Below are 16,201 nucleotides of genomic sequence, written 5' to 3' on the forward strand. Positions count from 1 at the left end.
CCGTAGCAGCACCCGGCGAGTTGGCATTGCCGGGAACGATGCATTTATGGGGGTGCATCGTTACAGAATACATGCCAACTAAATATTTATTAAATATAAAGATATATTTATTTGATACAAGAAATGTTAATTTGATTTAACAATCATTTTTTTTACTAAACAAATATTTTTTAAATAGATCATGAGTTTAGTTTGGTGTCGTTGGACGTAATATCACTCTACACTAATACTCCAACGGATTTAGCAATAGATGCTCTTTCCAATAGATGGGACGTTATTTGCAAGAATTGTAATTTACCGAAAAATGAATTTATCAAAGCTGTTCGCCAAGTGTTGGATTCAACTTTTTTCACGTTTGACAATCAATTTTACAAACAGACTTTTGGAACGCCTATGGGTTCACCGCTTTCTCCGATTGTTGTTAACCTAGTTATGATGGATTTGGAGAATTGGGTATTGAGTAATATTAAATATTATATACCATTCTATTATAGGTATGTAGACGACATCGTTCTTTGTTTACCGAATTCTAAAATTGATTCTATTCTTGAAAAATTCAATTCATTCCATCCAAGGTTACAATTCACCTTGGAAGTGGGTGGTAATTCTATTAATTTTTTGGACACAACTATAATTTTAAAAAATAACTCATTAATATTTGACTGGTATCAAAAACCAACATTTTCGGGAAGAATTTTGAATTTTTTGTCTCAGCATCCAATCTCGCAAAAGAAAGGCATAATTTTCAATCTGGTAGATAAAATTTTTTATATCTCACATCCACAATTTCACAAAAAGAATCTTGAATTTGTTGTTAGGATACTTTTAGAAAACGATTATCCATTAAATTTTATATTCGATACTATTAATGAAAGAGTAAAAACATTAATAAATAAATTGAATTTTTGTTCAGCTAATAAAAAAACAAATAACAATTTAGCTAAAGAACGCGTTAAATGGTTTTCCATACCATATTTGGAAGAGATATCGAATAAATTCAAGAATGCAATTAATGGGGTTTGCCATAGGGTTTCATTTTTTAGTTTGAACAAGTTGAATCGCTTTATTAAAGTTCATAAGGTTCATAAAATTCTTTAAACAATGAATTAAAAAGGAATGTGGTTTACAAGATCAACTGTCGTGATTGCGATGCTTCCTATGTGGGACAAACTGGGAGAAAATTAAAAACCAGACTTTCTGAACACAAAAAGCATATCCACAGTACAACATCCACTCATTCAGTGATCACAGAACATAGGTTGCAGAACGATCATGACTTTGATTGGCAAAACGTAGAAATTTTGGATGTAGAAAATTATTATAATAAAAGGTTAATATCAGAGATGATGCATATTAATCGACAGACCAATGGGCTGAATCTACAACATGATACCATTGGTTTAAATCATGCGTACATTGAAATTCTTAATAAACTTTAAGGCTCGTTCGTAATACATCATACATTATATAAACTTGTTTGTCTTCAAATTGACCGCTATGTCACTTGTTTAGAAATCATTATTTAACTGACTGTCGAAATGACAAGACACATATTGTTCTCGCAGTTATCTTTTAAAATTTGACGATAATTTATAAGATATTATCCACTAAACAAGAAACATTTCAGTAACGTTTTGAAACGTTTCAGGAACGTTACAACGTTGCTGCAACGTTACTGAAACGTTTTGGAACGTTTCTTGTTTACTGGGTAACAAGTTACAAAATGTTAAATAAGAGAGATTCATTGTTCAGTGTAGAAGCGTCGACCGTGTGAGGTGAGGTGAATATCAATTTTCAAATTATACATACGATAATTTAATCTTTCATATAATTTTTGCTTGAGTTCTTATTGCCACTCAGCTTTCTAACTTTGTGAGTATGTGACTTACCTCACAACAGTAAACGGTTCAATATTCGAGAGGAAAAACGTTGGAGATATCATTTTGTCATGCAATACTCCAATTGTTACGCTAGAGTAAAAGATTGCTGATGAAGACTCAAACCATGAGTGGAAACGTTCAAAGTTAAGGTTTATATATTTAGTATTAAGAAAAATTGCGCTAACCAGCGTCGACTTCTATTACCTGTAATACATATTTTATGGTTTTATTAATTATTTTAAACAAATATTTATTTACTGTAAGTAAATATTTAGTTGGCATGTATTCAACTAAATATTTATTGAAATTGACTATATTTTTTTCTCAGTGTATAAATATATAAAATTACTAATCAAGAAGTTAAAAATTAAAGATGTATAAGTTTATATAATGTGACTGCTCTGACAGTCTGATACTGACTGATATGTTACAACGTATAAAACATGATCTTAACGCTGCAAAGTTATAATTTGTTTATTATCGGTATGTACGCTTTGTAAAGTCAATCCGTATCTGTCTGTAAGTTGAGGCTGTTTTTTTGTATTTTAATATTTAACATTTCCGAATTTAGGCGTTTATTGTAGCACGATTCTTCATCTAGAATTATGATGTTATTCCAATCAAATTCGTGTCCTTGCTGCAACTTGTGTTCTGTTATCACGGAGCTGGTAGAAGTATTCCACCGGATGTGGTTGCGATGTTTAGCAATTCTCGTTTTTAATTGTGTACCCGTTTGTCCCACATATGTAGCATCGCAGTCCAAGCAATTGACCTTGTAGACTACATTGGTCTTAGTAGAGTGAGATCGAAGATATTTTTGAACTTTGATAAATTTCTGTAATTTATTGGTACTATAAAATCCAACTTTTGAGTCTTTACTATTAAATTATTTAAATTTCTCAGTAATAGAAGGTATAAATGGGACTGTGAACGAAGTTCTATCAGGTTCGATCTCATTTGAGTGGACACGCGTTTCTATTTTTTATTTCATGAGGCTGTGGATTCTCTTGTTGACGGTAATAAAAATGAAATCGAGCGGATAATCATTCTCGAGTAGAGTATTAATTACAAATTATAAATTCTCCGTGTGGTTTTCTGTGTCGGATAATAATAATGCTTTATGAACTAAGCCTATGATGATACCTCTCTTCTGGGAGATCGGATGGTTAGATAAAAATTCAGGTATCTACCTGAGTAACTTGATTTGTGGTACCAGTCGAAAGTCAAAGACTTCCCTTCTTTCTTCATGATTATATCCAAAAAGTTTAGTGACTCTTCTCCGTTTTTCAAAGTGAATTGGAGTCGTGGATGGAATGAGTTGAAGTGTTCTAATATTGTTGCTATATCAGATGACGGGATTGCCGTGCATATATCGTCAACATATCGATAAAAAACGGTAACTAGTTGTTAAGCGAACGCAACGCGGTGTTTTCTAAACTTTGCAGCACTAATTGTAAGTCCGCAATGATGGGTGACAAGGGAGAACCCATGGATGTGCTAAAGGACTGTTTATAAATGACATTGTCGAATGTAAATTATGTGGAATTTAAGACGGACTGAACTGCTGTCAGAAAATCTGTTTTCGAAAAGTTACATTTTTATATGTAGTTTCATTTTTTGCTGACTCCAAAGCAACATCTATGGGGGACGTTTGTGAAGAGTGACACCACGTCCAATGAGATCAAATCGTGATTAATTATTAATTATTATACTTTTGGAAATTTCTCGTCAATACAGTAACTCTTCAAATAAGTAACAATAGTTTTATTTATATCACAGATGAACCTGGTGCACCAGGACGTCCGGAGGCGACCGATTGGGACAAGGATCATGTGGACCTGCGATGGACTCCACCGTTAAAAGACGGCGGATCTCCAATCACCGGATACGTGATCGAGAAGCGGGAGAAGGGCGCACCCAAGTGGATCAAGGCATGCGAGACTGGGCCGGATTGCAAGGGCCGCGTCGACAATCTCGACGAGGGTGTCGAATATGAATTCAGGGTCAAGGCCATTAATGCTGCCGGTCTCGGTGAACCGTCCGACGCTAGCAAACCGATTACCGCTAAGAGTCGAAGACGTGAGTTCAGATAATTAAAAGATATTTTAATCATATGTCTCTTTTGTTAAATAATCTTTAGAACACTTAAAATATATTCTTCTCAATAAAAAATCTTGAATCACAGATTCAAAAGAATTTTTTGATGTAAAAATTTTTGTTAAAAAAATTTTTGTGAAATTTTGAAAAAATCTTAATGTGTACAAGGAATAAATTTATTAATTATGATGTTATTTCTTTTGACTGTTCAGTCCCACCGAAGATTGACAGACGTAATCTGCGCGATATAACCGTGCGCGAGAACGAAGCGTTCCACTTTGACATCAAAATTATCGGAGAACCACCGCCAGACGTCACGTGGGTAATCAACAATAAGAGCATCCAGCAAACCACACATCGCAGAATACAGAATGTGCCTTACAATAGTAAATTCTTCAATGACAAGCCCGAACGTAAGGATAGTGGCACTTATAAGATCGCAGCAGTCAATCAGCATGGATCCGATATCGCCGAAGTTGAAGTCACCGTTGTCTGTAAGTAATTTTTACAGTTAATGTTTTGTAAGTTTTATAATTAAAGAAAATAATTATATATTATTGTTTCTATTATATATAGTATATAATCATAGATAAACCACTTTTATCTGTCGAAACGTTCTAATACATGGATTTAATGGATATAAGATAGTAATTTTTTAGTACTTTTATATATTTTATGTTTTACTTGACTAAAATATTGTACGAATAACTGCTATTTTTATATTAAGAATTTTAAGGGGATGCTGGAGCGACGGTCGAAGTTAATCAAGGTCGATAGTACAGACTTTTAAATTCCAAATTCGACAATAATGACATCTTTCATTCATTTCTTATACTTATTATATATTGTGTTTCGCCAAAACGCATTCATCTGTCCTTATCTAACATATTGCAACGCCATCTCTTAGAAAGAGATCAACTAAAATACTGCTCGATTTCATGGCTTCACGTCAATTTTATTCGTAGTATACGAACAAAATTTTTGGCGACTCTTTTCTCTTATACCAAAGCCCCTCGTTTCTAAAAGCATAGGATTGTTCTTCGAGGTTTTCTGTAAGCTGCTGGCTACTTATTTTAAACGGATAAAATCTGAAACTCTTATATGCAGCACATATTGTGACGAGTTGACTGCAAGAGCCGGTGACAAAACTACAATTTTTAATTTTCTTTCATTTTTCGCATTAAATTGTAGCTGGCAGCATGTGTTGTTGTCGATACTTTAATTGTGAAGAAGGACTTTTCAATCCATAAACACAATTAAGAGAAAAGAGTCTTTAAAATTAATGGTAAAACAGGATACTCCAGTATCCTCTTAAGCACGACTGTATATGTGAATACATCAAATACGATAAAGAAAGCTAAGATTGGTCAAATTTTGGACGTTACAAATAATACATTACATATTCTTTTATTGAATCAATTTATTCCTGATATAATTGCGAGCCGATAACATTAAGTTTCAACACAATCATTCTGAAACGCTAATAATCCTCCCTAAATTAAATTAGAAAGAAAGAAAGAAAGAAAGTAAGAAATTTATTGCGAAAAATATTACCTCAGCCAGGATTTGAACCTAGGACCTCTCAACTTTCCGGGAAGAGTGTCTTAACCAGCTCGACCACTGAGGCCAAGATACTCATCTCGGAAAGTTGAGAGGTCCTAGGTTCGAATCCTGGCTGAGGTAATATTTTTCGCAATAAATTTCTTACTTTCTTTCTTTCTTTTTTTCTAATTTAATTTAGGGGGCATTATTAGCGTTTCAGAATGATTGTGTTGAAACCGAATGTATCAGCTCGCAATTATATCTGGAATAAATTGATTCAGTAAAAGAATATATAATGTATTATTTGTAATATCCAAAATGACCGATCTTGGCTTTCTTTATCGTATTTGATGCTATTTTTATATCATAATTTTAAAATTCGGTTAACATTGATAGTGACCCGATCAGTGTCGAAACGTTTGTATTGTTTTTTAAATTGTTAATTGTTTTTATATTCTGAACGTTAAATGATATCGTTTGGCTAATAGCCCTTCTTGTTTATTATAGGTACTTAAAATAATTATCAGTTTATAATGAACAAACTGTTTTATTTATTGTTTTTCTCTTTGTTAAATATTATATAAAAATGAAAGTATTTAATGTGCAATAATCTAATAATGTGTAATAAAAATTCATTCTCCGTGTGTAATCTTATGTTTTTACTTACATAACAATTTAATCTAAATTTTATTTGTTTAACAGCCAAGCCTGGCAAACCAGAAGGACCATTGGAGGTATCCGACGTGCACAAAGAAGGATGTACGCTTAAATGGAAGAAACCTAAGGATGACGGTGGAGAACCAATTGAGGGCTATCTCGTGGAGAAGTTTGATCCAGAGACCGGTGTCTGGTTACCAGTTGGTAAAACTACTGGGCCCGAGATGAAGGTCGAAGGGCTTACACCGGGACATGAGTACAAGTTCCGAGTTAAAGCACTTAATAAAGAAGGAGAGTCTGAACCATTGGAAACCTTTAGCTCGATCGTAGCGAAAGATCCGTTCAGTAAGTGGAATTTTAAAATTTATTTATCAAAAGTAATAAATAGTATTTTGTGTGTGTATCTTTTAATAACATCTTCGATAAATATAAATAGATTGAATCGTTAACGCTTTTATATATTGTCACAGAAGTATGTATAAATTGTTATTTTGAAATTAATTAACTTTGTAGCATTTTCTTGCTTTTAATTCTTATTTCTTCTTTTCATAATGTATTATATAAAAACAGTATCTTACTGACAGCTCAGTATTTTTTTTAAACTAATATTAATTGCTAATTTTATTATAATAATTAATTTTTATAGCTGTACCAACTGCACCTGGAGCACCGGAACCGGTCGATTGGACAGTTAATCAGGTTGAACTTGCCTGGAAAGAACCTGTTAGTGACGGTGGATCGCCTATCACGGGATATATCATTGAGAAGAAAGATAAATACAGCACCATGTGGGAGAAGGCTTTGGAGACCGGGACACCGGTCACCAAAGCTTTGGTACATGGTCTAATAGAAGGCAATGATTATCAATTCCGCGTGATTGCTGTAAACAAGGCTGGTCAGTCAGAGCCCGGTGAAGCAAGCAAGACGTTTACTGCTAAGCCACGTTTCTGTAAGTATTTATGATATTTCAACTTTTACAAATTTTTCTTGCTGGTACAATGATTTATAATTGATTTGATTAAAATTTTTCTTTAAATAAGTTTTATGTACGAATTATACCACAAATACTATATTAACTTGATAATAGGCATATGCATCTAAGATCTTAATTATACAAGCAATCGATCATATAGCAGCTCAAGCAGAACAAGTCACGATAACGTCAAAATAATATTAAAATAAATAGGAAATGATTGAAAAATGACTTTTAATGATCATTTTGGAGTCGTTTATAATTTTGATATTATAATGACTTGTTGTTTTGCTTGAGAGAATAGTAAACTTTGTATCTTTGCCATAACATGTACGCATATTCTAAAAATAATTTCAATGAATCGCGTGCTTGTCTAAATCTGATATCGGCATCTAATCATTCAATCATTCGTCACAGTGGCCCCGAAGATTGACAGGCGCAATTTGAGGGACGTTACCCTGTCCGCTGGCTCGATGCTGAAATTCGATGCCAACGTGATCGGCGAGCCACCGCCACACATCGAATGGCGTTACGGAGCAATACCACTTCATTCTGATCGCAAGGTGCAGATCGACAACACCGACTACAATACCAAGTTTAGCATACGTCCGGTATCGCGGGACGACAGTGGTGATTACACTGTCACCGCCAGCAATTCATCGGGCAAAGACTCGGTGACGGTGCAGGTGACGGTGACGGACAAGCCGACGCCACCTGAGGGACCGCTTCAGGTGTCGGATGTACACAAGGAAGGATGCAAGTTGAAGTGGAAGAGACCTAAAGACGACGGCGGCACGCCCATCGAGTATTACCAAGTGGACAAAATGGACCCAGAGACCGGATGTTGGGTACCCTGCGGACGTTCTACCGAACCGAGTAAGTCGCCGGATTGACTAATTGAATAAAAAAATAAAACTGACATAACACACACAGTTCCATTAAATCTTTACTTAAATGATGCGTAATAATTCCTGTTTTTATTATTTTTTGTTTTACATAAAGTGCTTCAAATTTCTTCATTTTTCATTGATAAAGTTCTCCTGCTACAAATTCGCTATTTTAAAATACATAATTTATTTTATAGTATTGATTTAATTATTGGTTTATGTCAAATGAATTATTTATTATAGCTCTCGAGGTGATAGGTCTAACACCCGGCAAGGAGTATCTTTTCCGGGTGGCCGCTGTCAATGCCGAGGGCGAATCGAAACCTTTGGAAGCGGAGCAGACGATAATAGCCAAAAATCCATTTGGTACATTAATATCAAATATATATTAAAATTATATAAAACATCGTGTAAATATAAATTACGAAACATAATTTAAAAACAAATGTTATTTTTAATCTAACAGAATTTTTATCAAATTTTTATTTCTATGTTCAGACGAACCAGGCAAACCGGGTGATCTCCGAGCCACTGACTGGGATAAGGATCACGTCGACTTGAAATGGATTCCGCCGGAGAATGATGGCGGTTCACCAATCACTGGTTATGTAATTGAAAAGAAAGACAAGTACGGCGAATGGGAGAAGGCACTGGAGGTACCTGCAGACGAAACATCCGCTACAGTACCGGATCTTATCGAAGGTCAACCATACGAGTTCCGCGTGCGTGCCGTGAACAAAGCTGGACCTGGTGAACCGTCGGACGCCACGCCGACTATCATCGCTAAACCACGCAATCTAGCGCCCAGGATTGATCGTACCAACCTAATTGAAGTAAAGATCAAGGCCGGCCAAAACTTTAACTTCGATTGTAAAGTAACGGGCGAGCCACCGCCAACTACCAAATGGATGCTGAACGGTAAGGAGGTCCGACCGAATGAGCGTGTTAAAGTCAAGCACGTGGATTACAACACTAGTCTGAACGTGCGGATGGCTACGCGTGCGGAATCCGGCAAATACACTATCACTGCTGAGAATATTAACGGCCGAGATGAAGCGTTCGTCAAAGTAACTGTGCTGGATAAGCCGAGCCCACCTCAAGGTCCACTCCGTGCATCTGACGTGCACGCCGAGGGCTGCAAACTCACGTGGAAACCGCCTGAGGATGATGGTGGGCAGCCAGTTGAGAAATATATCGTGGAAAAAATGGACGAAGCCACAGGTCGTTGGGTACCGGCCGGAGAGACTGATGGACCGGAAACGAGCTTGCAAGTGGAAGGCCTAACGCCAGGGCATAAGTACAAGTTCAGGGTGCGAGCGGTTAACAAGCAGGGTAAATCCGAGCCTCTCACCGCCATGCAGGGCATCGAGGCGAAGAATCCCTTCGGTAAGATAAATATTTTTTATTGAAATCATAATTTTATGTATTTGTGAGTAAAAATTTGAGCGCGTCATATATTTCCAATATAATTATTATAATTATTCGTAATTTATTATATTCCCCAATATTTGCAACAAAATGTTAATATTATGTTTTCACATTTTTTATATTACTTTATTTTTTGTAGATGAGCCAGGAAAACCGGGTACGCCCGAGGTGATTGATTATGATAGGGACTTCGTTGAGCTTCAATGGAGTCGCCCTGAGGAAGATGGTGGATCACCAATCACCGGTTATATCGTAGAAAAACGCGACAAATACAGTCCGACCTGGGAGAAATGCGCAGAAATTGATGGCGACACGAATCGTGGAAGAGTCGACGACCTGGTCGAGGGAACTCCATACGAATTCCGCGTGAGAGCCGTCAACAAGGCTGGTCCTGGCGAAGCTTCGGAGGCGTCCAAGTCCCATATAGCGCGACCGAAGAATCGTAAGCATTTGAAAAGAATTTATGAAATTTTGTGTACCTATATTTGAGAGAGAGAGAGAGAGAGAGAGAGAGAGAGAGAGAGAGAGAGAGAGAATTGAATTATTTTACGTTTTTAAAACTTAGAAGTTAAAGAAACAAAAAAGTAATTTTAAAAAATTTGGTAGGTGTTGCATTTACAATTTAACCCTAGCAAGCCGAACATGGGTACAACGTACCCTATGCGATTTTTTACATTGCTGTAACTTTTTTATAATATAATTTGAAGACCCGAATTGAGGGAAAAACTTTAACTGTCCATAGATATGATAAACCTGTAAGGGTATTTTTTTGACGTTATTCTCGTTGTGAGAATGCACGAAAGTTCAAAGAGGGTACTTGGAACTCACATGTGATTAACTTGTAAATTTTCGGCGTTTTGGATACCCCTTTATTTTTTATTAAATATATGTTTACTAAGTTTTGAATAATATAAAAGTAAGTACTAAAATGTAGAACTAAAACGAATTATGTCTAAATGTAATAAATAGTAGAAATTTTATAATTTCTGTCAGTCTTCGGGGAGATCACTCGGCCGGGGCGGATTTATTGCTTTTGAGCGAGTGTCGTATCAGCCTCTAAACTAAATCTTAATAAACTTAATTATACATACTATAATAATATTTATACATGTACAAACCTTTATCTATTTATTAAAAGTATGACTAAATTAGGCTAGTGAGAGTCAAGCAACGTTGAACGGCGCAAAGATAGGTGAAAACCATACTCAGATGTTAGCTTAAAGTCTTCTGTATTTGGACGTTTCGACTCTCTTTGGAGTCATCCTTAGCAATAAAGATACAATATAATTGACTTACATGTCCTCGATGATTAAGTCACTCGCAAATTGGCAAGGATGCAGCGTTGTTAATCTAACAATTATACAATTTTCTCATTAGATAATGCCTGAGTTCACAACATTAATTGACTTACCATAGGACATGAAGCGTGTCGCGAAGCCATATAATAATCATAAGAACTCACAATTATATATAAATTTGAATAATATTGACATCTTCAACTGTCAGTATACATTGACATGTCGCTTGGAATTGAGTTGTTCTCGATATACATGTTGACCTCTTATATCGAGAACAACTCAATTCCGAGCGACATGTCAATGTATACTGACAGTTGAAGATGTCAATATTATTCAAATTTATATATAATTGTGAGTTCTTATGATTATTATATGGCTTCGCGACACGCTTCATGTCCTATGGTAAGTCAATTAATGTTGTGAACTCAGGCATTATCTAATGAGAAAATTGTATAATTGTTAGATTAACAACGCTGCATCCTTGCCAATTTGCGAGTGACTTAATCATCGAGGACATGTAAGTCAATTATATTGTATCTTTATTGCTGAGGATGACTCCAAAGAGAGTCGAAACGTCCAAATACAGAAGACTTTAAGCTAACATCTGAGTATGGTTTTCACCTTTTTTTTTTTTTTTTGACGCAGTGGAAATGCATTTACGCATTCCCGGCTCTCCGGGGGAAGGGACCGGGATATGTGGGACTCCTCCTATTTAATGGAGACTACCCACTAAAACCACTGCGAGTGTCCTGTCTCGGGCGAATGATGGGTCGAGCCGGGATCTTCGCATCGGCAGTACTACCGGCCCGACCCATCGCTCATCGCGCGTAATCTCGCGCGCCTCTCCCAATTTATGTGGCGAAGGGGGACACCACCTCCTTTCGCCATCCTCCTCCTGTGTCATTCACGCCGCGAGGCCACACCCCCATGTGATCCCGCGAGACACAGGTGGCCGCCACGCCGCTAGCGCCAATCACAGAAGTGCGACGCCCGCCGGCGCGGCAACCTCCCCCCCCTGGTTTCGCCGAACCAGCGCGGCGGGCGCGTGTGTCGCGCGTCCGCCTACCGGGACGTCGATACACGGCAAGATGCCGTCATCAGAATGAAACGAGGGTGTTGGGGCGCTTCGCTGGTTACCGCGGACGGTCCCCCTCCCTGGCCCTCTCGTTCGCCTCTTTCTCCCTCATCACTCCTTCCGCAAAGGTACGGAAGAAGCGACCTCCCTCCTCGGTTAGGAACGCCCCGACGATGCTCTCCATAGAGAGGTCATCACCGATTTCCGCGCGCAGAGTGGCCCTCTCGACCGACCACGCCGGGCAATACACGAGCGTGTGCTCGGAACTGTCCCGGCTGGCATCGCAGTGCTAGCACCTCTCCGTTGCCTCCCTACAGTCCCTACCGATGCGACGCAGATAGCGGCCAAAACAGCCGTGGCCGGTCAGAATCTGCGTCGCCCGATAGGAGAGGCCCACCCCCGCCGACACCCACTCCCTCAGGCGCGGTGAGATGGCGCGGACGATGGGGTGTACGCCCCGATCGCGGGAGTTGAGCCAGTGCTCCCAGCGCAACATCAGCTCTCTCCAATTTCTCTCCCTGATCCCCAGGATCAGGTCGGGAGTGACGGCGCTCAATCCTCGCCTCGTTTTGATCCGCGTGACGGCGGTGTACGTCTCGGCGCGCGCCCCCGCTTGCAGGAGCAGCGGAGGGGTACCCGCGAGGGTCGTCGCGACGACGTGGGAGACAGTTTTATAGGTCCTCACAGTTCTCCCAGCCGTTCTTCTTTGCGCTTGATGAAGAACGCTCTGGATGCGACGATTCCTCGCCGCCTCCTCTGCCCAGACGGGGGCGCCGTACAGGGCGATCGACGCCACGACCCCCGCGTACAACCGGCGGGCCCTCCCGCCAGGCCCCCCCAAGTTAGGGAGAAGCCTGGCCAGGGCAAGAGCGGCTCGACCGGACTTCTCGGCCACCTCCCGGAAGTGATCTTCGAAGGAGAGGCGTCTGTCGAGTCGAAGTCCCAGGTATCGCATACTGGGGTCGAGCCGCACCTCGACCCCATCGACCTTTACCGCGAGGCCGGAGAACCTCCCCCTATGGTGGAACCCGACGGCCTCGGTCTTCTCCGTCGCGACTCGGAGGCCGAGGCCACGGATCGTCCCGATCACCGAGCGGAGGGCGCCGCCCGCCAGTAGTCGCGCCTCCTCCCAGCTCCCCCAGGCCGCCAGGACTATGGTGTCGTCTGCGTAGCAGACCACCGAGCAACCGGGGGGGAGTATGGTTTTCACCTATCTTTGCGCCGTTCAACGTTGCTTGACTCTCACTAGCCTAATTTAGGTAGTCATACTTTTAATTTGTTTTGAATTTGAGAGTCCGAATATAATTATTATTTATCTATTTATATTATTACTCTTTTATATTGTTCAAGTAATAAAATTTAATTTAAAAAAGAACAAAACGAAAAAGGGCTACGAGCATAAAAATTAGTCGTTATAAAATTGAAAATATTGAGAAGTCACAGAATAAAAACATGTCATTTCGTTATAATGTAAAATTTAATTTAATTGCCGGCAATAAACAATAAAATATAAACAAAACAAACGTTTCGATCCCTGTTGAATCATTATCAACGTTATAATACAAAAGTAAAATGGTGAAGATATTAAAAAATTAGAATATAAAAATTATAATTCGCTCTCAATCTCAAAACTTGTTATAATAAGACTTACAGTATTTAATGTAATAAAAACACGCTCAGTATAACTTGAAACTTGTACAACGATTGTAATCAGTAAAAATGTGAACTTCCGGATATAGTATGTAGATTAAAACGGAATTGTATCTGTTAAAACGTATATAAAAATATTTAAAAAATATATAATATTAAAAGTATATAAAGCAAGGAAAAGTATAAAAACCAAATACAAAAAGAAAAATATGTATAACATTAAATAAGTAATCTAGGGTTCTTAGAAATATAAACTGAATTAATAAAGAGTAATAATAATAAAAAAAATAAATTAATGTGTGATGTCCAATAACAAAGAAAATTATAGAAAATAACAAATGGTAACAATTAAAATAAATAATAAAAAATACATTATACATCGTATATCAATATAACATAAAATTGTCTATTGTAATTACAAAGTAAAATATATCAAATTAAATTGTGTAACTGTTAAAATAACAGCTAATATATACCTTGTAAAACGTACGTCAATATAATGTAAAAATATCAATTGTCAAACAATGCGATGAGAGTGGAATGGTCATCTCTCTAGTGTGTTCAAAGAGAATGTGAACCAGACAATCTTTGGTAAGAAGGTTGAAATGGAAACGCTGAAGGAAGGAGTAAATAAGAGAGGGAGAAATAAAGTAGAGGGAAAAAAATTGAGAAGAAGAGAAGTAAGAAGGAAAGCAGTTAAGAAGGAGAAAGAGATTGTATAATTTGCGAATAAGACTCGGGTAATGATTCCGTATCATTCATTTTATCTAGAGCCTGTTTTTGTCTTTTGATGTGAATCATTTTAGACACTAATCTCTTATATTATACGAAGATTCGCAATCTAAAATTCTCACATCGTTCCATCTAAAGTTGTGGTCAAAATTGACGCGATGATCAGTTATGACAGTGGGAGAACCTGTATTCTTCCTAATGTCAGATTTATGTTCATGTAACCTCGTACTCAATTTTCTCTTTGTCTGACCAACATAACTCGCTTCACAGTCATCACATGAGATCTTATATACAACATTTTGATTGGATAAAAATTCCAACTTATCTTTTCCTCTCTTAATAAGACCTTTTAAAGTGTTAGAGATGGTAAAAGCTCATTTACAATGGAACATGCTAGAAATAGGAAGAAAGCTCTCTGAGATATTTTTTTTGTCATAACCGATCAATCTTTTTACTTATTCTATGCATTTGTTCCAAAAAATAAGAATTGCTAATATGATTCAGATATTTAAAAAAATTACAATTTACAGAGGCTGGCAAAATATCAGGAACCGTATTAGAAGGATGAAAAATATCCTTTCTGGTTAAATGTAAGTGGCAGTGAGCATCCTTCAACTCCATTCGTATAATTGTCTTTACATGGTTTAATTGTATCATAAACAACTTTATTTTAGGTTCTACCTTTTTTGCTTTTAACAATAAAACGTACAAACAGGTATTTGGTACTCCAATGGGTTCACCTTTATCACCGATAATCGCTGACATGATATTGCAAGATCTAGAAGAAATAGCTATCAATAGATTAACAATAGAGCCGTTGTTTTATTTCAGATATGTAGATGATATCATTCTCGCGCTTCCATCTGATAATATAACTGATACACTTAATACTTTTTTATTCTCTACATACGAGACTACAATTAACCTTGGAGGTTGGTGCGGGAGGCAGATTGAGTTTTCTAGACACAACACTTATTATAGATAATAATAGAATTATATTTGATATATATCATAAGAAGACATTCTCTGGTAGGTTCCTTAATTTTTACTCTAATCATTCTCTTTATCATAAGAAAGGCACAATCATCAGTTCCATAGACAAAATTATCTTATTATCACACCCATGGTTCCAATAAGAAAATTTAATAAAAGCTATTCATATTTTCCTAGACAATAGTTATCCTTTATCTTTCATTTTTTTCTACAATTAAATAAAGACTAAAATTCCATATCCACAACAAACATATTACACGTAATTTACAAGTGAAAGATAAATATTTCACTATTCCTTACGTAAAGTCTATCTCAGAGAGATCTTTCTTCCTATTTCTAGCATGTTCCATTGTAAATTAGCTTTTACCATCCCTAACACTTTAAAAGGTCTTATTAGGAGGGGAAAAGATAAGTTGGAATTTTTATCCAACCAAAATGTTGTATATAAGATCTCATATGATGACTGTGAAGCGAGTTATGTTGGTCAAACAAAGAGAAAATTCAGTACGAGGTTACACGAACATAAATCTGACATTAGAAAGAATACAGGTTCTCCCACTGTCATAACTGATCATCGCGTCAATTTTGATGGAACGATGTGAGAATTTTAGATTGCGAATCTTAGTATAATATAAGAGATTGGTGTCTGAAATGATTCACATCAAAAGACAAAGACAGAGTCTAAATAAAATGAATGATACGGAATCATTACCCGAGTCTTATTCGCAAATTATACAATCTCTTTCTCCTTCTTAACTGCTTTCCTTCTTACTTCCCTTCTTCCAAATTTCTTTTCCCTCTACTTTATTTCTCCCTCTCTTATTTACTCCTTCCTTCAGCGTTTCCACTTCAACCTGCTTACCAAAGATTGTCTTATTCACATTGTCTCTGAACACACTAGAGAGATGACCAATCTGTTCTCATCAAATTGTCTGACAATTAATATTTTTATATTATATTGAAATGCGTTTTACAAGGTATATATCAGC

At 37.3% G+C, this 16,201-nt stretch overlaps 1 protein-coding gene and 1 non-coding gene across 3 annotated transcripts in view; one reads left to right on the plus strand and one right to left on the minus strand.

Annotated features, from left to right (window-relative positions):
• Positions 1-16,201, plus strand: part of bent (projectin protein bent) — a 221,823-nt gene that overhangs the window by 110,119 nt on the left and 95,503 nt on the right. For both annotated transcript variants that reach the window (XM_018510206.1, XM_018510207.1), the window contains 8 exons: positions 3,660-3,959; positions 4,190-4,471; positions 6,222-6,521; positions 6,823-7,125; positions 7,567-8,025; positions 8,280-8,402; positions 8,535-9,422; positions 9,604-9,906. In XM_018510206.1, the coding sequence (XP_018365708.1) occupies positions 3,660-3,959; positions 4,190-4,471; positions 6,222-6,521; positions 6,823-7,125; positions 7,567-8,025; positions 8,280-8,402; positions 8,535-9,422; positions 9,604-9,906 (2,958 nt within the window). The remainder of the gene's footprint in view (positions 1-3,659; positions 3,960-4,189; positions 4,472-6,221; positions 6,522-6,822; positions 7,126-7,566; positions 8,026-8,279; positions 8,403-8,534; positions 9,423-9,603; positions 9,907-16,201) is intronic.
• On the minus strand, positions 5,529-5,604 carry TRNAS-GGA (transfer RNA serine (anticodon GGA)). Its single transcript has one exon. It is a non-coding gene; the product is annotated as a tRNA-Ser (tRNA).

This window comes from Trachymyrmex cornetzi, unplaced genomic scaffold (assembly GCF_001594075.2).
Source record: "Trachymyrmex cornetzi isolate Tcor2-1 unplaced genomic scaffold, Tcor1.1 scaffold326, whole genome shotgun sequence".
Lineage (NCBI taxonomy): Eukaryota > Metazoa > Arthropoda > Insecta > Hymenoptera > Formicidae > Trachymyrmex > Trachymyrmex cornetzi.